We start from the raw sequence: 26398 nt of genomic DNA, 5'->3' as shown, positions 1-26398 counted from the left end.
AAAAAAAAAAAAAAAAAAATTACAAACAGTAAAAACAAGAATTTGGTCAAAAATAACAGTAAATGTTATGCCTTTCTTTACACAATATTTTCTCCTTTATCTCTGTATAACAGTAATTAATTGATTCTTTATATCATTACCTTTTAGTTTATAAACATAGAGGACTGGGTTGAATATAAATAAATCAGTCATTAAAAAAAATTAATGTAATTCCCTATTGTGGTTTTAACTTAAAAATTTGGAAAAACACATAAATATGAATTTACCAAAATAATGTGAAAAAAAATTCTCCCTGTGCAATAACCCGCTAAGACAGATTATATTGTCTTTGAACCTAAAACCAAAGTGGTGGAAAACATAATCTAATTACAAATTAAAGTCAGCTTGGCAATATTGCATATTTTTTTTTTAGCAGTTCCTAAAAAACCTGACACAAAAGAGCAATGTGTTCTACCATTCACAAATCACTGTGTAAAATTGTGTAATGCCATGATCTCAAGTGGGCCAGAGACTGTGGGTGAATGGTTCTCTTAAAGAATGGTGAATGATTACCTTGATTTACTGTCTTTAATTTGCAATCAAGCAAACTGTCTTCTAAGGAGAATGGAAAAAGGGGAAATGAAATCTCCTGGCCCCTGAGAGATCCAAGGCTAGTTTTTCTCTTTCACTCTTTGCTAACTAATGCTATGCCTTTAATTAGTAGAGTGGAATTCTGTGAGACCAGAAAGTGTGTGTTACAGGCAGAAACCTCGGACTGGGGCTAACCAAGCATTTTGGTGTTGCCGAAAATGTCTTTAGAAAACAATGAAACTGGAGGCCAAGAATACCAAAGTTTCTTTGACAACTCCCAAGAAGGCTTTCCCGTACAGTGTTGATCTTCCCTTTACTGCCACTGAGTCTTTCTGGACCCCTGCTTTCTCACAGCGTTTTGTCAATTGTTTTTTTCCCTCTGTTAATTGGACATGACAATAGTGAGAATAAAAGAGAATGAGAGAGAGAGAGAGAGAGAGAGAGAGAGAATTAACAGGATTCTGCTGCTGATCACTGATTCCACATTCAAAGTTAGCACCAGGCTGGAGCAATCTCATCTTTCTATGAATGAAGAGGACATCTCTACAAGATCAGTGAAAAACAGGCAGACGGTACAAACCCAACAGGAAATCCATTCAGGAACCTTGACATTCCCTTGCTGGATTATTAAGGCAATTTAAATTAAAAAGAAAGAAAATAATCAATGAATGTGACGGGTGGGATTTCAGAAAAAGGCAGCAAAGAAACATCCCGGTAGCCAAAGTCATTAGCAGAACCGTTCAGCACTTTCACAAATTGCATGTAAAGTAGTTTTAACTGAATTGGGAGACTTAAAATTGTTCTAACACAAGAGGAAGGAAAAACTCAGCCAGGGAAAGAAAACTCCCACTGGGCAGAGATGGAAATAATCTTGAACAGATTACTGAAAAAATAATTTTACCTGTATTTCAAAGATCCTGGCATCATGCTTATGAACGCTTCCTCAGTGATCTTGTGTGGTGCCTTATTTAAGCAGACCCCCAACCCCCAAAAGAGCAATCATCGCAAATGTTAATTTTGCAAAGGAGCAGTAAGTATTCAGAATCCTGGCGCTGGAAAACATCCGATCATATTTCAATCACCAGCCATATAACATCCGCTAACAGCACCTAGCAGATTTCTAAGGAGATCATGTGTCAATTAAAGATTTTATAAAGCCCTGGTGGAGACACAGATTTGTAGGTATCTGATGTCTCCACCTGCTTTTTTACTATCTGTACATACATTAGTTTGTCAGCTCTTTCAGTCTCACTAGCCGTTATTTAGAGGAGAAATAAAATCACAGATACTACCCCTTCCTTTCCCTACCACAAAAACCATCCAAATCAACAACACACTATTATCAAATACAAAGTAATAAAAGAGTTATACCCAAACCTGGTCAGTCCTTCCATTTCTTGAAACTTGCACACAAACTGAAGAAACCCACTCAGCCTTAAAAAGGTCGATCATTTTGCTTCCCTAAAATTTCATCTCTGGGAGTGCTTTCCTTCTCGGTCTGTCTTGCTCTCTCTCTCGCTCCCTCTGTCTCTCTCTCTCCACTTCTACCGGGGAGAGAGCGTTTTGTTTCCCTTTTCCTGTTTCTATGGCTGAATGAATGCAAAATACACGGTTTGAAGGGATTTTTCTTTTAGGTTAACAGTTGGAAATCTAAAATCTTGCTCTTCTGAATGGCTTTACATGTCAGTCACTCAACATACAACATTTACATAAAGAGGCATAAACAGAACCAAGAATTCTGCTTTTAAAAGCAAAACAAAACAACAACAAAACTACCTTTTATTCTATCTCTGAACCTCTTCCTATTTTATTTATTTAACTATTAAGCACTTACCCTGAGATGTGCCATAAATGCTTTATTCCAAATGTATAAGAGCCAACCACATCTCAACTGAGAATTAAACAGTTTTAATGTCTTCAAATCCATGTTCCTGCTCCCAACCCTAATACAGACAGTCACTGGCAGCGGTACAATAGTTCTAAACAGCAGACATCTGATTCTTGACATTTAAAAATAACAATATTGGAAAAAAAAAGGAGTCCCTTTTTTATTAACTGCAGACAGCTTGTCAGTGAGCACATATCACTCATAATATAATTGACCGTATTAACTGGGACTTGCAGTGATTTCAAGCTAGAGTATTTGATTCCTAAGTCAATGTCAGGCAGAGGCTAAATACCTATAGACTTCTCATTTTCTATAGAATCATGGCAATGACCTAAATTAAGCTAATTCTAAGTGATAATTCTGCAAAGAGAGAAGCAGAGGTTTGCTAGTATTTAGACTTTATTATTGGTGATTATTAATTTCATCTTTGTTAGTCTTGAATCAAATTAGGGACATAATCAGTTGTTTCATTGTTAGTCTAATTTCACATCCGCGCCTTGTTAACTTCTCACACGCATATGAGGTCAGATGCACACATACATTTACCACAAAACAAATCAAGTAATAAAAGAAAAAATATGCACTCATTTCCATTACTGAAGCATATTATGGAGTTGGACAGATTTGGGATCAAGTGCTAGCTCCCCACTTACTGTTTATGTGTTCCTGGGCAAATGATTTCAGCATTTGTGCCTGTTTTGTTGACTATAAAACTAAAGTAAATAATACTCTACAGAGTTGTTTTGAGTGCTTAATGAGATATACCCAGTTTCCGGCACATAATAGATATTTGATATACACTGCTTCCTTCCTCTGCTTTGTATTTGGAGGAGGTAGAGATTGGGTATAGTAAATGAACACAGACTTTGAAGGCAGAGAAATCAGTTTTGACCCAACATGTTGCCACATACTAGCTGTGTGTCCTTGGGCAAGTTACTTAATTTAATTTACGAAAACTTAGGTTCTTCAACTGTGAAATATCTCTAGAATTTTAAAGAGCAAATCAGATAACATCTGAAAAACATATAGTAGGCATCTCTGAAATGACAGTCCCGGGACTTCCAGCTCTTGACAATAGTTCCAATTAGTACTCCGACACATGTAATTTGCGAGTTTGAAAATGCGTACTGAGATCATATATCTTTTGGAGGAAGTGTCTCATTTTCTAGCAGAGGAAGGAAGTCCAGAGAGCTGAAAGAATGTTTCCAGGTCATGTTACTGGTTAGCGGCAAATAAGGACTAGAATGCTCTTGGAACTAGTAGAATAGTGCTTTGCCTACTAAATCTCTAATATTGAAGTTAAATCCATTTGTAAATCCAGCTTCAATATTAGTTGGCAATTAAGGCGATAGAACTGAAAAAGAAAAGAAAAGAAAAGAAAAAAAAAAAGAACTCCAAAGAAACCCTCTTTCCCTCTCTGTTTTCCCAAATTTACTTCTAAGAATGAGCCTAAAGATGCAAGTGTTCCCTTAGGAACGAGCTGGCGCGGGGGCTAACCCTATCTTCCTTAGCAGAGCTTGCACGGGATGGCAGATCCTCTTTTCATTTCCTAGAAGCAAGAAGGGAGCAGGAGCCCAGTTCTCAGGAGGTATTTTCTATTCTCCTCTGACCCCATGTGAATGTATGGCTCTCTCTTCCCTTTCTTTACAGCATCTCTTCAGCCTCAGCACATGGGTTGGGAGGTGTGCACTGGTTTACATTTAATTCATTTACTAACATACTACCTCCCCACATTGAAATATAGATTTTTTTCCCCTAGTTTGAAAGCCTTGCATAAATTCAACATCTATTAATAAGGATTATCTTGGAGTTTAGTTTCTATTTAAAAGGTTGAACTAGCTTGGTTAACTATTGCCCAATGTAGGACAGAATATGTTAAACTGTTTTCAACCTTTCAATAATTTCAGAATTAAAAACAAAGGTGCTTTGGTGTCAAAGACAGATTAGCTATTACTCTGGGGAAGAAGGGAATTAAAAGGGATTAATACGAGTGTGTGTGTGATCCATTGTAATGAATGTTTTAGTTCTGTATGATGGGTGATGTATAAATGGGTGTTTTATTTTTTTTCTTTATACCTTTCTGTAAGCCTCAAATGTTTCATTAAAAAAATGGCTTAAAGAAGGCAAATAATTTGAAAGTAGAATCCCCAAATCTTTATAGAAAGAGATCCAATAATGCTACTATACAAAATCCCATACTTAAGCCTTTAAGATTTCATTCTGATTGTACTGAAAAACTTTAATAATAATATGCTTATTTTAAAGATTTTATTTTCTTCTTGCTCACCATTTTTCATGCCCTTGATTTCAGGTCTGTGCTAGGGCATATTAGAAAGAGTTTGGCTTTGTCATCAAACAGACCTGAGTCTAAATCTCAGCTGTACAACCTCCAGATCGTGGGACTTTAAATCACTTGATATTTTTAAGTGTCAGTTTCTTCTCTTATAAAAATACAGTATTATTACATTCAGTAATCTCAGGATTATTACAAAGATTAAATGAAATACGAAATGTGAACACATTTGCTATAGCATCTGGTATCTAGTAGATTTTCAATTAATATCCCTTTCCTTCTTTCTTTCCTTATCCTTCCACATTTTACCACTACCTGAGATTGTGACTCCAAAAGGTATAAAAAAGAAAGAAAATGAACCTAAGGTAGGAAGAATGTAGGCATACAGGCAAATATAATGAAAACATTTCATTACTAACAAAGGCTTATGCTACATCCATACACAGCATCCTTTACTCTGATACTTCTCATCTAATCTCATCATTACTTATTTAAGTACAGGTGTGTTTTTTTTTTTTTTTCTTTCATTTGCTTTGTTTTTGCCACTGGTCATAGAATTTTTGCAGACAAAATGTGTGGTACTCTAGGGCTTTTATCTCTTTACTCCTTACTCTTTTCAAGACAGATATCCTTACCGAAACACTTTACTTTCAGCGGTGGGTGAGCTTTACGTTCTTAAAGAGTTTCTAGAGCTTTCAGTTGCAACCTTCATAATGGCCATTTCTCCAAGTTAAGAGACTGGGTTCTGGTCCCACCTCTGGCACATGCTAACAGTTTAACTCACTAAGTATTTACCTTTCTTGGTGTCTGCTTCTTCATATGCTAAGTGGATTAAATGATTCTTTGAGCTCAGAAATTGTTATAGTTCTTGATAACTTATTAACACGTAGCAACCTTACGGGAAATTAGGCAACACGACCTTCAGTGGGAAATATGGACCACATTATTGTGTGCTGTGTGTGAAAACTGTCCATGTGCTGGTGCTTCTTCTGAACTCCAAGAACAGGCTCTGTCACTGCTCTTGCCCAGGGATTGCCAGCTTGGGGTCTTCTCAGGGATTGGTGGAGGCATTCCCAAGGGAGCTACATTTGCCAGGAGGAGTTCAAAGGGAGCAAAAAAGATGAACTCCTCAAAGGAAGAATTTTTCTTTGCATTTCTTCTTAAGGTGGGAGTGTAAAATGGGAGTGGGTATGTTATACTTTTATAGCTCAGTAATTTTTTTTTTAAAGATGAGGCTACCAGGAGAGAACAGAGAAGAAAAGACACTTTGAAAAAGGAAAAGATGAGAGTCCTTCTTATGGAAAAAATGTGTCTTGGGGAAAATTACAATACTACAGCAAGGAGGTAGGGAAGAAGACCTCTCTCCTATATTTTTATCTGGATAACATCTGGTTTCAGTGCACTGGAGGAAAACATAAGGAGACTGTGGCAGGGAAGAGCACCCTGCCATGGCTCTGTAAGTGTGTGGGATTTACACCCTGACACTAATTGTATTTTACTTCTCTGATCCTTCCTCCTTTTCCTCCTCCTCTCTGTTGTCCTGGGTCTCTGCAGCTGTGTTTGTCAGGCCCCCAAACTGGCTAGCTCCCCACCTCCTCAGGGCACAGGGTGTCTTCCTGATTTGCTGTGCCCCTGGGGTGGAAGCTCAGGTGGGGGTGTAGTTACTGATGGTGATGGTGATGACCATCGCAGTGTTATAACATAGCTTCAGGCAGGATTTCACAATGAAAACCACCCCACAACCCTGAATAGATTTAAAGAAACTCTTTCCATAATTCAAAAGATCATCATTTACTTTTGAATTAAAGAAAAGTGGACTTACTTTAAAATTCTCTGTAGACTTCCCTTTCCTCTCTTTCCCATCCTACGATCCCTCAGACAAAAGAGGAACGCCATAATAACTCGTTGCCTTTCCATAGGCGTGCTTTTCAAAGCACTTGGATATCTAGTATCTTAAGATAACCCGATGAGGTCGGTAACATTTGGTTCTTTGCATTTTCCCCACATGAGCAATTAGGCACAGAGATGCCAAATAATTTGCACAGGTTCCTATCTTAAGAGAAAATTCAGAGTAGTGCCAAGACTAGAACCAGGAGAAATGCCCACACAAGCATGCCAGGTACTACTTCTAAGCCTCTATTATTGACAGAAATGGTACCTGCAGGTACTGGCAGGAGCGTTCTTGCTGACACGACTCGGATTTCACCATGGCCTGGTCCATGTTCACCGAGGCCTTCTGGTAAACCTCCCGGGCCCGGCTCACGGTGAGCGTGGAGGACCAGGCGCTCTTCTTCAGCAGCGGGGTGTCCAGGGTGACCGGCAGGTTGGCGCAGGTGGAGCACTTGACGTCGTTGTTGCTCCGGGATGCCTTCACCGCCTGCTCGCTGATGGTGTTGTAGGCCTCCATGAAGTACTGTGAGGCCGAGCGGTCGGGGCACCTGCCCATGGTCATCACGCCCGAGGGAGCGTGGTAGATGCACATGTCACCATCCAGGTTGTCGTCCGAGCTCCACCAGCCCGGGGAGGTGCTGGGCCGGGCTTTGGGCTCCGCGCGCCGCTCCTTGCTCTTGCTGCGCTTGCCGTAGCGCGCCGCCTGTGCCTCGTCGGGGCTGGCCTTGCCCCCGTTGACGCTGCCCTTGGACGGCCCCTCCAGGGAGTGCGACTTGGTGAAGAGCTTCTGGACCGAGTGCACCAGGTGGCGGATGCGGCCGGGGCTGTCGCTGCGGTGCTCCACAGCCGTGCGCTTGTACTGCAGAGTGTGATAGCCATCGCGGCTGAGTGGCAGCTGCCGCTCGAACTGGTCCAGCAGGTTGGCGGGGATGCGGTTCGCCTTGGTGGCCAGGGTGCGGGGCACCAGGGCGCACTCGTCCTTCAGCTCCTGCTGCGAGGTGTAGTGCCTACGGGGGAAGGTGCTGCTGGCCAGTGGGTCGCTGAAGGGGCCCACGCACTCAGCTTGGAAGGAGTTGCGCTGGGTGTAGTACGGGTGGTCCGCGGGGTGGTGCTCCACCCGGCTCAGCAGGTAGGGCTTGCGGTCCGAGTGGTGCGACAGCGAGTCACAGGCCGAGTCGCAGGTGACCCCGTGGTGATGGCTGCGGCTGCCCGATAGCCCTTTCATTGCGGACGGGAAGCAGCCACCGGGGTCATGGACACCCGGGAGTCAGGTTCCAGACCCGTCTCGGGCAGAGATCTGGGGGAATGAAGAAGAGGGCAAAGTCGTTAATATTTCTCTTGGAAATTAGGTACTGTACTTTACAGGGTCTTGCTTTGTTGCCCAGGCTAGAGTGCAGAGGCGCCATCTCTGCTTCCTGCAGCCTCCACATCCTGGGCTCAAGCCATCCTTCCACAACAGCCTCCTGAGTAGCTAGGACTACAGGCAGGCACCACCACGCTTGGCTAATTTTTCGTAGAGACGAGGTCTCACTAGATTGCCCAGGCTTGGTCTCGAACTCCTGGGCTCAAGCGATCCTCCCACTTTGGCCTCCCTTAAGTGCTGGGATTACAGGCCTGAGCAACCCTGCAGGCCTGGTATTGATCTTTTGAGGGTGCCATCTGCGACTGTGTTCATTTTTGGCAGAACTTATCAGTGTCCCTAAAACCAGCTTGAATGCATTATTGGAAAACCTTTGTCACCTCTGTGGGGCAGGAAAGCTGACTCCAAAGCCTATAGGGAGAGAAGGTGGAGGTAAAGCTAGAAAACTAGAAAAAGGAGGCCAGGCGCAGTGGCTCATGCCTGTATTCTCCACACTTTGGGAGGCCAAGGTGGGTGGATCACCTGAGGTCAGGAGTTTGAGACCAGACTGGCCAACATGGTGAAACCCTGTCTCTACTAAAAATACAAAATTAGCTGGGCATGGTGGTGGGTGCCTGTAATCGCAGCTACTTGGGAGGCTGAGGCAGGAGAATTGCTTGAACCCGGGAGGCGGAGCTTGCAGTGAGCCAAGATGGCCCCACTGTATTCCAGCCTGGGGAACAGAGGAAGACTCCGTCTCAGAAAAAAAAAAAAAAAAAAAAGAAAACTAGGAAAAGAAACTATATTTTAAGAAGCCAAATTGTTTTAAATTATTTGAAAGAATAACTCTCCTCCCCTCTATGACCGCAATCACCGGATGTATCTTTCTCTTGCTTCTTGGGTCTTACTCTTTTTGTTTCTTTTTCTTTTTTTGAGGTGAGTTTTTGCTCTGTTGCCCGGGCTACAGTGCAATGGCACGATCTCGGCTCACTGCAACCTCTATCTCCCAGGTTCAAGTGATTCCCCTGCCCCAGCCTCCAGAGTAGCTGGGATTACAGGTGCCTGCTATCATGGCTGGCTAATTTTTGTATTTATGAGGTTTCACTATGTTGGTCAGGCTAGTCTCTACATGTTAATCGTTAAAGACAGAACCAGAGAGGGGCTCAGTTCCTCTGAGAGACCTTTGCTGGTTCTCCTAGCAGAGAGAATTAGTTCCTGTCTTCTGTTTCCACCACATCTGAAACTCACTCCCCAGAACCTACAGAGTTGCTTGCTTCAGGATCTCTCTTCCAGCTTACATTCCTTGCCGCCCAGTCTATTAGTCACCTTATGTACCCCCACCTAGTGTCGATCCAGCCATGTAAGCATATAATAATAGCACTCCATAAATGTGAATGAATATGTGAGTTAAAAAACAAGATGAGCCGGGCGCGGTGGCTCACACCTGTAATCCCAGCACTTTGGGAGGCCGAGGCGGGTGGATCACGAGGTCAGGAGATCGAGACCATCCTGGCTAACACGGTGAAACCCAGTCTCTACAAAAAATACAAAAAATTAGCCGGGCGTGGTGGCGGGTGCCTGTGGTCCCAGCTACTTGGGAGGCTGAGGTAGGAGAATGGCGTGAACCCAGGAGGCAGAGCTTGCAGTGAGCCGAGATCATGCCACTGCACTCCAGCCTGGGTGACAGAGCAAGACTCTGTCTCAAAACAAAACAAAACAAAACAAAACAAACAAACAAAAAACAACAACAGGATGAATAACAGAAGCCAATGGCACCTCATATCTTTAGGATATATCTGTCTTCTGTTGCATACTTTCCTTTTTGAATTCTGCAGGAACAACTGCACCACACAAACAATCCCCCGAGGTTACTCAGAATGGGAAAAAGTAAAGATATGGCAAATAAATCAGAAATGTAGAGAAAATCTGCCCAGGTGTTTCTGTCAATCGAGGGTCAAGAGCTTTCTCTAAACAAACTGAGAGAACAAGTAAGCTTGACTTGGCTAATTTGAGGATCATGTATCTCTTCTTCCTAGTTTAAGGTTTCTGGTTGAAGATTTATGCACAAGACTAGGTGTGGTGGCTCATGCCTGTAATCCCAGCACTTTGGGAGGTCAAGGTTGGAGAATTGCTTGAGCCCAGGAGTCTGAGACAAGCTGGGAAACATAGTGGGACCCAGTCTCTACAAAAAAAAAAAAAAAAAAAAAAATTAGCTGGGACTGGTGGCGCATGCCTCTAGTCCCAGCTACTCAAGTGGGGAGAGGATTGCTTGAGCCCAGGAGGTTGAGGCTGCAGTGAGTTGTGAACGCACTGCTACACTTCAGCCTGGGTGACAGAATGAGACCCTCTCTAAAAAAAAAAAAAAAAAAAAAAAAGTTAATAGACGATGGCAAAATGACCAAAGGATGGTCCTTGAAAAGTTCTTGGGGACATGAGTGAAGGATCCCAGACCTAATAGCTCAGCCTCAGGAAAAAGTCACTCATGCATATCCCATGTAGGGTATCTCAGTCCATTTCCAAGCTCAGATCTTCCAGAGCTTTAGTAACTAACAGAGGCTGCTATTCCACCAGGGCAGAGTATATTCTCTGGACTCTAAAACAGTGTTAGAGTCAGTGCCTGACCAAGTTCCTTCTGACAGCCTGATTTTCTTTCAAGACTTCCTATAATACAAACATTGCCATATAAAGAATCATCTTGGAAAGCCAACATGACTCTCTAAAATATCACTAATGTCATTTCAGATATTCCTAGAGAGATAGATATATGGTTTAATTAAGAAACAAAACGTAGGGCTGGGCGCAGTGGCTCACGCCTGTAATCCCGGCACTTTGAGGGGCTGAGGCAGGCGTGTCACCTGAAGTCAGGAGTTCAAGATCAGCCTAGCCAACATAGTGAAACCTCATCTCTACTAAAAATACAAAAATTAGCTGGGCATAGTGGCGGGAGCCTGTAATCCCAGCTACTTGAGAGGCTGAGGCAGGAGAATTGCTTGAATCCGGTAGGCGGAGGTTGCAGCGAGCCAAGATCGTGCCACTGCACTCCAACCTGGGTGACAGCAAGATTCCATCTCAAAAACAAACAAACAAATAAACAAAACAAGCAAACAAACATATAAAACACCCACACTAGGCCTCATGAACAAAGATTTTTGAGAGGCCAGGTCTTGTCTATTCCATGAGACATACTGCATCTGGGAGCTCATGGCAATGTTGGCAATCTCTATCCATGCTTTGTGAAGCTCCTTTCTTCCTCCTGTCTCCCAGTTTCTGGATTGACCATTCAGCGATAATGCTGAAAGGTTTTAATCAGTACAGTCACTCAAAATTGGTTAGTCTACTAAATTGTAAGGTCCTTAAGGGTAGGGACTGTGTTTCACCCACCCAGTATTTAGTAAAGTGTTATCCTAGTAGATAGTGGGAATCAAGTTAGTAGAATATTTACTCAATAACTTAAGGCATTAATGCAGTATTTCCCAAAGTGGTTCATGTTGTGATTCAGGTAGCATCTGTTTAATGAAAACATGACTGTGTGGCAAAGGCCAGGCTGGGCGCAGCCAAGGAACGATACCCAATAGTTGGGGGGACCGTTCCATCGGGGTGACCATTCCAAAGACTAGTAGTTTTCAGAGCAACGCAGGAAGCAGGCTGGTGAACACCTCTTCTGACCTGTATACCTTTGACTTCTAACTCTGCACCTCACTGGACAATATCGTACCTTCTGCTGTTCTACTTATCTGGAAGTAGTCTGGGGAGTTTGCCTGACCTGCTGACTACAGGATGCTTAGACAGAGGGCAATCTGCCTGGAGGAGAGAGAGAAACTGACTTTTGAAAGGACAAAAAAGGTATTCAGGACTTATGATACCTGTGGATAAGGAAGAACCAAGAGGTAAAAACATGTCCACTGGTGAGAGACTAATGAAACAGAACACCTTGGGATTGCTTTGTATGAAGTTATGGTCCTAAAAGTAGGCTGTGGCAAGGAAGAATGTAAGAGGGTTAAGTATGTGTTTTCAGCAAAACTGTGGCACAAACTAACTTAGATGCAAAAAATCCATTGCATAAGAAAGTCTCCCTCTATAAACCAGGTTCCACCGAGGACATTTTTGCCTTTCAAATATAGACTTAGAAAGCAAAAACAAGATTCTATTAGGATTATAGACACATACTAAGTTTTATGATCACATATAGTAGAATCTCAATATATAAAATAATATGGGATAATATTTCGAACTTTCCTTCTCAAGCAGTTGAGTCTTGGGTAGATATTTTCTGCTAAATAAAATGTGAAACTGGCAAGAGCTGAAAACATGAATTATACATGTTTACTCCAAAATATACAAGATTATTTTAATCAAGTATTCAGTATTTAATTATCTTTAATATGTGAGCAACATTCCATGCAAGATGATGTTACCTGAGGACAAGCAGAGCAAACGAAGAGTTCTTTAAGGCCACTAATGATGATTTAAGTTAAGTGATGTAACCGATGATAATTTCTGTAAATTAATCATACACCGTGTGATTTTTTACTAAAATTTAACTAGGCTATTTTCAGCACAGGACAAACACCTCTATTTTCTTGGAGGGTAACAAATCGCATCCAGAATAAATAAGCTACCATTCCTCCTTCCTTATTTATATTTGTAAAAGAGATATTGAGATCTTGATCTGTTTTCTCTGTGATGTGGGAAAATAAGGTCATAAAATAGCAATAAACATTTCTAAATGCTAAATCTATCTTTCTGGTCAAGGCCAAATACACAACTTAATACCTTGGCCCTTTCTATAACAAATCTTACACTCTCTTCTATCTTGTCATTTTAAAACGAAAATAGGGCAGTTTGTGATCATAAAAGAGAACACATTCTGTGACTTCCTGGTGAGCAAGGGAAAATGATCTAAAATCTTAAGGCCACTAGCAACGGGTACACAATTGCTGGTGGCACCTACTGTGGAGGTCCTGCTCTTCTTTCTCTCATTCTTCATTTTCCTCTTGCCTTACTCTTAAACTCCCTTTCCAGCACATTTATCTCTTTTTTCCCCCCTCCTAATTAATGTTTATAAGTTGTATCCATGGGCACCATTTGCTCCCACCTATGGTGTGACCAACAGCGTTATCAGAAAGCATTAATTGAACATCCCTTCCTTGTCTGCTGCTGCAAAGATGACCAAATGCCTACAGTGAATCCCTAGTGGCCAGAGGGCTTATGATATATTGTGAGAGCCATGTCATAAGCCCTTTGGCCACTAGGGATTCAATGTATGCATTTCATGACCTAGCTATGAAAAAACATGCAAAGAGATAAATAATAATTCTCATTCTTCTATGCATTCTTGAAAAAAGAGGATGCTAACCTCTCAATTAGACTTTAAGCGATGATAACAATTTCTGGAAATAGCGAAATTGCCTTTCAGGCCTTGTTCTTTGAGCAAGGATGGGGACTGTGGTCAACATGTCTTCATGAGGGTTTCCATGACTACCAGTGATTATCCCTAATTTTTTCTTGTTCACTGTGACTTCAACATTCTGTTTTATTGTTCTTCTAAGTTCAGTTTTACCATTGTCCCATGACTGATTTTTTTTCTTGGATAATTTGTGGACTCTGTTTGCGACCATGAGACAAGCTCAGAGTGTGAGATGCACAGTTTTTCCAGAGTTCCCACACCTGGAGCAGAATTATTACTGTCCAGATGATGACCAAAGCAAGAATGATCCAGCACTGTAAAGGAAATTTTCAAGGTAGGTAATTTATTAGACCCAAGGAAAACACAAACACACCACATATTAGAAGATGCTGACGAAGGAGAAATAGTCTTGCAAAGCTGGCAAGTCCTTATTCCATTTTGATTTCTGTGCATATCTTTATTTAGAGCTGCTTTTCTTGATTTTTCTTTACATGCAGAAATAGGAGCATACTGAAGGTCCTCCCCTGTCTTACCCCATGAGGATGGACAGGCAGGCAACTGTGACTTACTTTAGAAAGAAAGTGGTGGACCCTGCCCAGGAGAACAGGGGGCACTGTGTTCTTGTTTGAGGAGACATCAGGAAGAGAAAATCTCCATGAATCTTTTCAGGGTCAAGCTGTCTTAAAATTTTTTTTTTGAATTTTTATGGGTACCTAGTCATGTATATATTTCTGGGGTACATGAGATATTTTGATACAGGCATATAACGTTTAATAATCACATCAAGGTAAATGGAATATCCATCACCTCAAACATTTATCCTCTTTGTTACAAACAATCCAATTATACTCTTATAGTTATTTTTAAAAGTACAATTAGATTATTATTGACTATAGTCACCCTATTGTGCTATCAAATACTAGAGCTTATCATTCATTTGGCCTTGCATCTATTTTTTTGTACCCATTAATCATCCCCGCTCTCCCACCTCAGCAGCACCCCCTTAACTACCCTTCCCAGCCTCTAAATGATCATCCTTCTACTCTCTATCTCTCAAGTCACCTTTTTGACATCCCTCCACCTGCCCGAAGCTTGTCCATGCCAGGTTATAACATTCCACTAAGGAGAAAGAAAGGATTCTCTTGTTGAAAAGTACAAACAGCCTTGAACAATGACTGCATTTTTCAGTCTGCCTAGATGTGCCCGGGTGACTAATGCCGGCTAATGGAATATAACTTGAAACGGCACGTGCAGTTTCTGGAAAACATCTCTAAAGTGAGGGGCATACCTTTCTTTACCCTTTCCGGGGAAAGAAAAGCAGCTGTGGGGGCTGGGCGAATAGTGATCTTTACCTTGAGGTGGAAGCTACAGTTTGAGGATTAGAGAAGCGAAAGATAAAGGTTCTGACCTGCAGTAGGCGCCATACCAGCCCTGGATGTGCACCTCTGCATTTTGTTCAGTTGAGAGAAAAACAGACCTTTATCTTGTTTCCTTATCAAGTAAAGGAAGGGCCTGTGTTGGCCCCATAGGAAGCCAGAGTCCCATGCTACTGAACCACGTGGAAACCTTAGCCAGGGGCTCTGCAGAGGGAGTATGTGTGGAGAGAGGAGACAAAATAGCTTACAGTTATTTTGCTTTCTGTAATTTTGTGTACTGAACCTCACATCTGCATCTGTTCCTAAGTGAAACAGGTAGGGCAAAATCTTGAGATCCCCGGTGAAGCTATGTCAGGATGTAGCACTGTATTTGCAGGTGGTGGTAGTCCATTAAAGAAATTTAAACAAGACAGTGGCATGGTCACACTTGGACTAAATATTTCTCTACCTGTAGTTAGAGAATACATGTGGGAGTGGGGAGGCGCAGAAAGATCTCAAAGAAGCAATGATTTCTGGCAAGAGCAGTTTATGAGAGAAGACTGGAAGAAAAGAAGGAGTATGCCAAGAGAGGGGGACAATGTCCTGGCAAGCTACGACAGTGTCTCCTGATTCAGGCCTCCTTGCCCACATATGTATGATCCAACCACAGTCTGAACACATACATGACATTTTTTTTCTTAGAACAAAATTAATTTTCCCATTTACTTATAATAAATCCCAATTCTACAGAGATTGAGAATGATGAATGCCCAACAGACTGATGATTTTAAATTATTACTTTTTAAAATAAGAAAATGGTTCTTACTACTAAAAAATGAAACCATGGCACTTTTGGGTAAAAGTTAACAGAAAACGGCCAGGCTTGGTGGCTCACGCTGTAATCCCAGCACTTTGGGAGGCCGAGGTGGGTGGATCATGAGGTCAGGAGATCGAGACCATCCTGGCTAACATGGTGAAACCCTGTCTCTACTAAAAATACAAAAAATTAGCCAGGTGTGGTGGTGGGCACCAGTAGTCCCAGCTACTTGGGAGGCTGAGGCAGGAGAATGGTGTGAACCCAGGAGGCGGAGCTTGCAGTGAGCCGAGATCGTGGCCACTGCACTGCAGCCTGGGCAACAGGGTGAGACTCCATCTCAAAAAAAAAAAAAAAAAAAAAAAGGAAACAGAAAACTTAGCAGAGGTGAGGATGTGAGTTAACATTGTCCAAATGCCTACCATTTGGATATTTTCTGACCTTCTGAAATTGTACCTGCAGAGGATAACTGAATGTCATATTTTTTGCTTTTCCAGGCTTCCTTACTTGAAGATTTTCATGTGCTGTATACTTAAAATTATACAAGTACTATTAGAGCACCTTTGAATAAGCACATTCTGAAATATACCAATTATATTACGCAAAGTACAATGCTGAGCCGTTTTATAGATGCACAATGTATTTTGGCTTTTCATTAACATTGATTGCTATCGTAATCATCTGCAGTTTGATTTCGTCTGTGAATACCTCTATCAATCAGTCTGCTCCTACAAATAAATGCCTTTGGAGGCATTTCCTTTTCAAAAGATATGGTATTGTTAAAAAAAAAAAAAAAAAACCAGCGACTCAACTGAGATCTTCTCCAATTTGGTCACAGTAGGCAGCACAATTACAATCACCCGCGTCTCCATACAAAGCTTTTCAAAAGTGGTTTCATAACAGTTTTTGAGAATAAAAAGGTGGAAGGTAGTGTTCTTTCAGAAATGATTAATAGGTCATCATTGATACTGGTGGCTGAGCAAAATGCCATAGGATTTAGGAAGTGATTTTTATGTGAAGATAATCCAGGCGGTAAACGATAAAATCTCCTAATGTTATTTTGGACTGTCAGAGTTCAAAGGTGTCTGTGCTGACTCTATGAGACCTCGGAGATATGCTTCCTATGGAATTGTTCTTATTTGGATTTCCAGGAGAGGGTTGGTTATCTCGGCTAAATGGACAGATGAATTGCCCTGGGAGCCAGCTAGGAGAATGTGGTTACCTTGACCAGCCATGGACCAGTGCCCTTCAGGAGGTGCTGCAGCAGGGGGACAGCCTGTCTTATGGGGGTACAATTGACGGGGTACAATATTCACAGAGAAGAGAAAAACCCATCAGTGTTTACTCCAAAAAAAGTTGGGAAAAACTTGCAAACTACTGATAAATCTAGGAGAAAGAAGAAATGATGACAGAATAAAGCCGTTTAATGGTACCTAAAGACAGCCGTGATGGAAGATGGAAAAAACACAAAAACAACGACAATCAAAACAATATGACAACACAACTTGAAAAGAAGCAGTGGAAATAGCCTCTGATGAAGCCAAGTTATTTTTGTCCAGACTGCTCATGACTAGCTGAGTAGTCTTGTGAACATGTTCTGGCACGTTCTAGACAACTTGTTTTACAGCCAGACTTTATATATACATACACGCATATACATATATTTACCTGAATCAAATTTTCTCTTATAAAGTCTCTTTCTTTAAATGCTGTTGCTGTTCTCACCAAGTTTGCTGTACACATCTACTTTCCTGAGTGCTGAGACCCCAAAAGTGCAGACACTAAGCCCGTTTGTGGTAGCTGTTCAGCTGACACCTGCTTTTGGGAATTTCTTCTCTACTCACAGCATCTCCTGATGACACTGTGGCCAGGGCTGTTGAAGGCGATCACCACATTCTCTGAGCTGATGGAAGACTGCATTCAGGGGCATCCATGCAGAGCCTTCACTGAGCTAATAAGATGCTCACTTTGGGAAATTTAGGTGGGGATGTTCCTAGAATCACTGGACTCTGGTGAGCTTATCTTCAAGGTCAAGTAAAGGAAGGGCCCACGTCGGCCCCACTGGAAGCCAGACTTGATGCTACTGAACTGTGGGGCAGCGTTAGCCATGGGCCTACAGCGGGAGTGTGTGTGGAGGCAAGAGAGGAGCCAGTCCAGAGTCCATGGAACCCCAGGGAAAGAAACAGGCAGAAGCTGCCTAATGGCCTTGTAGGTCTAGTCAGGCCTGGCTCCCTGCCCAGAGGGTGAGACTCTGTGGTCACATGCGCAGAACCAGGGCAGGCCCACAAAACTTACTCATCCAAGTAAAGGGGACCCTCCTGCCCAGTGGGTAACTGCAAGCATACAGAACCTCCACCACTGTGGTCTACATCCAAGCGGGGCCAATGTGAGTCAGTCTCTGAAGCAGCCCCAGTAGAACTGGCTAAGTTATCCTCATACAGTTTTATACCCATTTAAGTATTTATTGGCTTGGATACATTATGCCCGCTAATTCAGACTATACATTCACTCTTTGAAAACTATCATCAAAGCCTGCATCAGAAAGGAGTGGTCAGATACCATGTAGGAAGTGAGGAGGACAATCTCTGCAATCGGCTGTTTTCAACACCTTACGGAGTCTTTTTCCTTCCGTGAGTTTGGCCTGCCCTGACCTCTGCAATAGTTGCTGTTACTGGGAATTAGATTTGTAATTCCTCAAACACTGCCCCTTCCTTCTGCTTCCGTCTTCCCATCATTTTTAAAGTGCCTTATTCTGACTCTTCACACATCTAGGAATCTGACCCTTCTAACTTTTTTCATTTTGGAACTGGTTTTTATTGTCCTTTAGAATTCTATATCCAGTCTCAAATTTTAAACAAACAAATCCACATCCAGTCAACCTTCTGAAATATTTTTTTGCTGTGATAGAGAAGGAGGTATGATGACATTCATTGTTTCTGGATTAAAGTATTTTTGTTTGTATTAAATTTTATTTATTTTAGAGACAGGGTCTTGCTCTATCACCCAGGCTGGAGTGCACTGGCATAATCACGGCTCACTGCAGACTTGAACTCCTGGGCACAAGTGATCCTCTCATCTCAGCCTCCCAAAGTGCTGGAATTACAGATGTGTACCACTGCACCAACTTATTTCTGGATTAAGTTTTGGCAGATAAGAGTGTTGGTCTGTAAGGTCTTAGCCAAATAGTCTTTGCCTGTACTGGGCATGAAGTCAAATCAAATCAATACATGTGACTTTAATTCAACAACTATTTATTGAATAGCTATTATTGCATGCAGTGCACTGGGCACTGTAGCAAAAATTGAAGATTCTTAACATTATACCTTCAACTTCCTGTCTCATAAGTTTTCTTGTTCCCTCACTCCCACTTTTCCTGCCCTCTGATGGTTCTCATGATAGTTTATTCCATTCACTGGTTCCTCAGCTCTGCCCTCTTCTCCCATTCTATCCATTCCTGGTGGTCTTCACTTCCTCCCTTGCCAGCCTAGGAGAGACAGCAGGTCAAACATTTTTTTTGTTAGCCCCCTCAGGTCCCTTGCTGTATGATCCTTCTACCTCACTCACTGTGGACAATATACACCAACGACTGATTCCATTGTCCTTCTGTTTTTCCACATAGAGGCTGCTGAGTGTCGCTAGGGATGGGACTGGTGCCATGGCAAATTCCCAGTGTTCACTCTCGGCTCTACTCCCAAAGCTGATTAGGGATAGTATCATGGGTCTCCTGGTTCTGTTCCAGCTGTCCTAAGCCCTCGAGTCTACTCACTATTTCTCATCTAGACTTAGTTGGAAAAACAAAGTAGTAACCAATAAATGTCCAGTGAATAAAAATGGAATGGTCTGTGCCTCTAGGAAACACAACTAGATACCAGGCACGTGTTGTCCACTTTAAATGCATGATCTCATTTCATTCTCAAACAACCCAACATGGTAGGGACTAATCCGCAGATAAGAAACCTTTTAATGAGGAAATAACTTGTCTGAGATAATATATTTAGTAATTTTTAAATCTTTTTTTAGAGATAAGATCTTGCTCTGATGCCCAGGATTATAGCTCACTGTAACCTGGAACTCGTGGGCTTAAGGAATCCTCCTGCACAGCTGGGATTACAGGAATGTGCTGCCATGCCTGGACAATTTTTTTCTTTTCTTTTTCTTTTTTTTTGTAGAGATGGGGGTCTCACTATGTTGCCTAGGCTGGTCTCGAGCTCCTGGCATCAAGCAGTACTCCTACCTCAGTCTCCCAAGGTGCTGGGATTATCTCCTTGAGCCACCGTATCCATATCCAGTTACTACATTTTGAACACAGCATGTTCTTAATCACTAGGCCATAATGACTGTTCTTATCACCTCTAAAACACACACACACACACACACACACACAATCTATTTCATATTGCTAACAGTATCATTTGTAATGTAACATTTGTTACCTGATTATGCCATTCTTTCTCTTTAAATTCTTCTCAGACCCTCTACACTTTTCAATATAACTAAGACTTTGAATGTGACTCAAGGTGGGAGGTTTCCTGACCTGGCCTCCATCTGCCAGACAGCCCTGTCTCCCCACCCTATACCCCACACAGCTCAGCTCCAGTGACACTGGGCTCCTTGTATTCTTCCCACATGCCTCATTCCCCATTGATTCTGTGTTTCATGCTCTCTAAAATACTCACTTCCAATCTCCATACAAATTCTTATTCCTTCTTGAAGAGTAGGTACAAATATAGCCTCCTTCTTAAAATATTCCCTGACTAAAGGAATCATGGAAATGATAGGCCTCATCTAATTTACAATCTAGTTGAGAAAATAAATCACATAAACGTGAACAATCAGCAAACAATACAAGTCAGAATCTAATCAAGTGCTAGATTGTATGGTACGTGTCGCATATGTAATGCACCAAGTAAAAGGCTTTGAAGAAGTCTAGAAGATGCAAGAGTTAAGGAGTGAGAAAACATCTCAATTTAGGAGGTGTAGCTGGCTCAGAGCAGCATCCTCTTCAAAGACAAGGTTTTTAGGACAGTGTGCAATTCCTCTTCCATATTTTGTTCAAATCTAACCACTTCCTTTCTCCTCTGGCTTTATATATATATATATATATTTAATTTTTTTATAGGTTTAGGGATACAAGTGCAGTTTTGTTATATTGTGTAGAAGGCTGGCCTTTTAGTGTAGCCATCCCCTGAAAAGTGTACATAGTACTATTAAGTAATTTCTCATCCCTCACCACCCTCCCATGCTTCTGAGTCTCCAATGTCTATTATTCCATTCTTTATGTCCATGTGTACACATTATTTATCTCCTAAGGGAGAACATGTGGTGTTTAACTTTCTTTTTCTGAGTTATTTCACTTAGGATAATGGTCTCCAGCTCCATCTATGTTGCTGCAAAAGACATGGCTTCATTCATTTTTATGGCTAAGCAGTATTCCATGGTGTATATATACCACATTTAAAAATGCAATCATTGCCGGGCATGGTGGCTCATGCCTGTAATTCCAGCACTTTGGGAGGCTGAGGCAGGTCAATCACCTGAGGTTAGGAGTTTGAGACCAGCCTGGCCAACATGGTGAAATCCCGTCTCTACTAAAACAATACAAAAATTAGCTGGGCCTGGTGATGGGTGCTTGTCATTCCAGCTACTCAGGAGGCTGAGGTAGGAGAATTGCTTGAACCCGGGAGGTGGAGGCTGCAGTGAGCCGAGACTGCACCACTGCACTCCAGTCTGGGCGACAAGAGCGAAACTCAATCTCAAAACTAATAACAATAACAATAACAATAATAATAATAATAATAATAATAATTCAATCATCTATTGGTGAACACAGGTTGATTCCATGACTTTGCAGTTCTGAATAGCGCTGCAATAAACATGAGTGCAGGTATCTTTTTCTTTAGGTAGACACCTAGTGGTCGGATTGCTGGATCAAATGGTAGTTCTACTTTTAGTTGTTTAAGAACTCTTCATATGTTTTTCATAGAGGTTGTATTAATTTACATTCCCACCAAAAGTGTATAGACATTTCCTCATTTCTCCATATCCTTGCCAACATCTGTTATTTTTTGATTTTTTTAATGATAGCCATTTTGACTGGTGTAAGATGGTATCTCACTGTGGTTTTAATTTGAATTTTTAATTTGCATTTTTCTGATGATTAGTGATGTTGAACATTCTTTCATATGCTTATTGGTCACTTGTATGTCTTCTTTTGAAAAATGTCTGTTCATGTCTTTTGCTCACTCTTTAATGGGGTTATTTGGTTTCTGAAATTGTTGAGTTGCTTGAGTTCCTTGTATATTCTGGATATTAGTCCTTTGTCAGTTGCATAATTTGCAAATATTTCCTCCCATTCTGTAAGTTGTCTGTTTGAGTATTTCTTTTGCTGTACAGAAGCTTTTTAGTTTAATTGAAATCCCATTTGTTTTTGTTGTTGTTGTTGTTGTTGCATTTACATCTTTGAGGTCTTAGTCATGAATTCTTTGTCTAGGCCAACATCCAGAAGAGTTTTTCTTAGATTTTCTTCTAGAACTTTTATACTCTCAGGTCTTACATGTAAGCCTGTAAGCCATCTTGAGTTACTTTTTGTGTACACTGAGAAATAGGAGTCTAGTTTTCATTCTGCACATGGCTATCCAATTTTCTTAGCACCATTTATGGAATAGGGTATCCTTTCCCCAGTGTATGTTTTTGTTGACTTTGCCAAAGATCGGTCATTTCTGGGTTTTTTTTTTGTTCAATTGATCTATGTATCTATTTTTACGCTAGTATCTTGCTGTTTTGGTTACTATAGCCTTGTTAGTATAATTTGAAGTCAGGTAATGTGATTCCTTTAGCTTTGTTCTTTTTGCTTAGCATTGCTTTTGCAGTTTATGCTCTTTTTTGGTTTTATATGAATTTTAGGATTAAAAATATGGAATGCTTCATGAATTTGCATGTCATCCTTGTGCAGGGGCCATGCTCATCTTCTCTGTATCATTCCCATTTTAGTATATGTGTTGGTGAAGCGAGCACTCCTTTTACTTTTTCAATGCTTTCCATTTCTACCTCTGATATGATCTTTGATGATACTATTCAGATGTTGGCCAGATTGTCTGAGAGCTACAGACTTGACCTCCTCGTTTGGCCCTTTCAACTGCTCTTAGATGTCAAGCCACTAGCCTATGTAAGGGAACTATACGAAATAGGCACTTATACTTGCTATTGTTTTTACTGTCAAGATGTTGCCTGTCTCAGCACAGAGTGACTTCTGAATTTACCATGTGGTAAATTCCTCTCAGGTGTCAGTATTAACAAAACTGTGTGCTTAACAACTGTCTTTAATCGTGCAGGTGCTATTACGCTTGTAAGATGAGTATGTTTCCACTTCGAGCAGTGCGTGCTCCACCAGCTTGAATACCAGGAAAGTTATCAGGAAAAACTATGGCAAAATCATGATGGTTTTAGTACTTTTCCATTTTTATTCTACTATCATTGTATTTCCCTTGCATGTTTATTACACACACACACACACACACACACACACAATCTCATAAACCACTTTAATCCCTTGTGGAAACAAATTGTAGTAGAGGTAGCAAACCTATATCCAGATACCTCTGTATTATGTAAAATATGTCAATATGCTTTTTCCCTCACTTGATATCATCCGTTGACTGTTCTTAAACTCGAATGTGCATCAGAGTTAGCTGGATGTCCTCAAGGCACAGATGCATTCGATAAATGTTAGCCAAATAAATACATGAGTGGGAATTTTCCTGCTTGGGAAACAAGATGTTTTCATGGGAAAAGTTTGATAATTTACAAATAAGATGACTATTTTTGTACTGGGAATAATGCATTGTGAGTGCCAGCACCGTGCAGACCGGAACCACTGTGCTGATCAGGAAGTACTGGAGCAGCGGCTAATGAAGACTGCTAAAGCCTGCTTTGCTGTTTCATCCACAGCACACAGGCTGCATCTGTCCTGGGGCTCATTTGTCCGTCTTCCGCCTCCTCTGCAGTTAGACTCTCCTAAACTACCATGGCAATGATTGAAGAAACTGTAGTTGAAAAGTCCACACCAAATTCTCTGTATGTCACTGAAGACAAGGACATTTTGGGTAGAACCTGGCTGCTCATCCACTCTTGTCATAAGGGAAGATTTTTTTCTCTTTCTGTACTGAGCAACAAGGCCCCTCGGTAAGATACAGAATTATCTAACTAGTATTTTTGAATCTAGAAAAATACAAGCTTTGCTTTATTAATGGGCTTATTACATGTATTTGCTGAAAACTTGATATGCTCCTTCTCATGCTTGCAAGTGTGACATGGTTTCTTCCCTTTTCACAGATGAAGAAACTGAGGTTCATGGAAGTTAAATAACTTGCCCACAGGGCACAACTAGTAGGCAGCTAGGCTAGGACTTCAAGTGAGGTCTGTAAGACTTAAAGCACCTGCTCTTCCTGCTCCTCAATAGCTTTCCTGCTAAGCACCAAGAGACTCTAGGCTGCCAGGAACATCACAGCAGGGACCACTGTCAATCAGTGGATCTCCACAGTCTTTCAGACTTTCTTTTGAAGAAAGATTTAGCTGCTAAAAGAAAAGATGAATATACAAAAAGGATAATACTACCGTATTTCATCGTATTGCCTCGTTTTAATACAAGAAGACTCATCCAGCTTAAACATTTGATGTCTAAGAAGCTAACCAGCAAGCTGCCCTCCGGGAATGCATACCATCAGGTATGGATCAGTGGTCCTGAGATCATGTTCATAAATCAACAGCTTTGTACAAGCTGTCAAGACTCAGAACATGGTACCCCAAAGTATGGCACCTTGGCGTGCTGAGTACTATGGACGGAAGGACATCGGAAAGGTCTCAGAAGCAATGTCTCTTTGACTTTCTCTCAACCTCCTGTCTCTCACCTGTCTTTCTCCTATGAAGTGAGTCATGGCAATCAGAATTCGTCTTTCCCAAGGCGTGTCACAGAAACTAGAACCCTCTCCTCCAAGGGAAGCCGTGAAACCCAGAAAGGTCACTCTGCCTTCCCCCTTCTCCCCTGAAGACCTTCATTCCAGAGGGGCCCTGCCCCATGTTCAGGAGGGTTACACAAAGAGGTTAAGAAGAATTTGAACAGTCAGGCCTTGCTAGGTTCCCTGCTCAGTCTATCAGCATTAGATCACACCCTTTAGTCCATCACATTTCTACACTGCTGTCCGTTCTTCATCAAACCGAAGAATAAAAAAAGCTTTCCCTGGGTCTTAGGGTCTTAATTTCTGAGGAGTCCCATGTTACATACAACTTTGGTTACCTTCATTATGCTTTTCTCTTGTTAACCTGTCTTTTGTTATAGGAGTGACCATTATGATAGGTGAGGAAAGATATCACACATTTCTGCCCCTACAAAGCCAAAAATGTTGGCTTAGGAATGCTGCTAAGCTCAAGGCCACAGCTACTCACAACCTTTTATCTCCACTACCAAGACCTGTAGATACAATGTGAGTAATTTTAACCTTGATATAGAAGCAAGCCAATGCAGACAATAACTTCTCAGATATCCACAAAAGCTAGTTACTAGCATCCATGTATTTTTTTTTCCCAACAAATATTTATTCAGCGTCTACTAAATGATAGGTGCAGTTCTAGGGAACAGGGGTTCAGTAGTGAACACAATTCCAAAAGTCCATGGCTTCATGACAATTACATTCTTGTGTTGGGAGACAGACAATAAACAAATACATTGTGTATAAAATGTTGATGATGGTATCATGTCTTAGGTGATGACATATTAACTGCCTTCTGTAAGTAATCTTTTATAAACTCTTTGCTGACTTGGAGGCATTGAAAGTTTTACAAAAATACTGGCTTATTTATTAAAGAGGAAGTATGGTACAATTTGCACTCATTACAGCTTGAGTATCCCTTATCCAAAATGCCTGGGACACAGAAGTGTTTTGAATTTCTGATTTTTTCAGGTTTTGGAACATTTGCAATTTACTTTATTTACAGGTTGAGCACCCCAAATCTGAAACTCCAAAATCCAAAATGCTCCAATGAGAATTTCCTTTGAGTTTCATGTTGGTGCTCAAAAGCTTTGGTTTCTACAGCATTTTCGATTTTGGATTTTTGTATTTGAGATGCTTGACCAGCAATATGTTCCAGAAAATATAAGAAAAATGGATGTGTCTCTGTGGTAAACCCTGTCCTAGGCATCTTACATGTATTATCCCACTTAATTACCACAGCAGGCCTAGGAAGCAGGCACTGTCATTATCTTCATTTCCCAGAGGAGGAAAATGAGGTACAGGAAAGTTAAATAATTTACTTGTACTCAATCCAGGAAGTCAGACTCCAGAACTCACAGTAGGCACCGCTACACTGTCAGTGACAAAGTTGCCTTTGTCATTCAACACGATGATGGGATGTTACCAAGGTTGCAGCATATGGCTGCATAAATTGCATACAGCACAGCTGGGGATGGGGGTAACAAGCTGACCTTGTTTGGTGCAGCAGATCTGTTGCTTTGCTGTCACTGATGTGCAGTTAGGCAATGTCCTTTAACTTGAATATACCTTAACGTAAGCATAATAAGATGACACCGGAGAAAAATCATGCTTTTCAACACGAACTAGAAATAATTCATCTATTATTATTATTTTCCAATAAGACAATAATTGAAACCATGGAAGCCATGTATATTCCAGAGACATGTACGTAGGCTGACTATACACATCATCTACACTTTAGATAGGCCATTTAAAGTAAAGGATGCTAGCAATTTGGAGGAAATAATGAACTTCTCCATACAAAATGCTCACACTTCTCAGCTTAACCTGGAGCTTCCAATTTCCGTGTGGCCAC

The 26398-nt window shown here is 41.3% G+C and overlaps 1 protein-coding gene and 1 long non-coding RNA gene across 5 annotated transcripts in view; one reads left to right on the top strand and one right to left on the bottom strand.

Annotated features, from left to right (window-relative positions):
* DLGAP1 (DLG associated protein 1) overlaps nucleotides 1-26398 on the bottom strand; it is an 830806-nt gene that overhangs the window by 231472 nt on the left and 572936 nt on the right. For all 4 annotated transcript variants that reach the window (XM_017867933.1, XM_017867930.1, XM_017867932.1 and 1 more), the window contains one exon: nucleotides 6910-7938. In XM_017867933.1, the coding sequence (XP_017723422.1) occupies nucleotides 6910-7866 (957 nt within the window). In that variant the 5' untranslated portion in view covers nucleotides 7867-7938. The remainder of the gene's footprint in view (nucleotides 1-6909; nucleotides 7939-26398) is intronic.
* On the top strand, nucleotides 5980-24797 carry LOC108526916 (uncharacterized). Its single transcript, XR_001884636.1, has 3 exons — nucleotides 5980-6095; nucleotides 23504-23737; nucleotides 23888-24797. It is a non-coding gene; the product is annotated as an uncharacterized LOC108526916 (long non-coding RNA).

Source organism: Rhinopithecus bieti, unplaced genomic scaffold (genome assembly GCF_001698545.2).
Source record: "Rhinopithecus bieti isolate Rb0 unplaced genomic scaffold, ASM169854v2 scaffold_3856, whole genome shotgun sequence".
Taxonomy (NCBI): Eukaryota; Metazoa; Chordata; class Mammalia; order Primates; family Cercopithecidae; genus Rhinopithecus; species Rhinopithecus bieti.
Note: the sequence above shows the minus strand (reverse complement) of the source record. Positions and strands in the feature narration are given on the sequence as shown.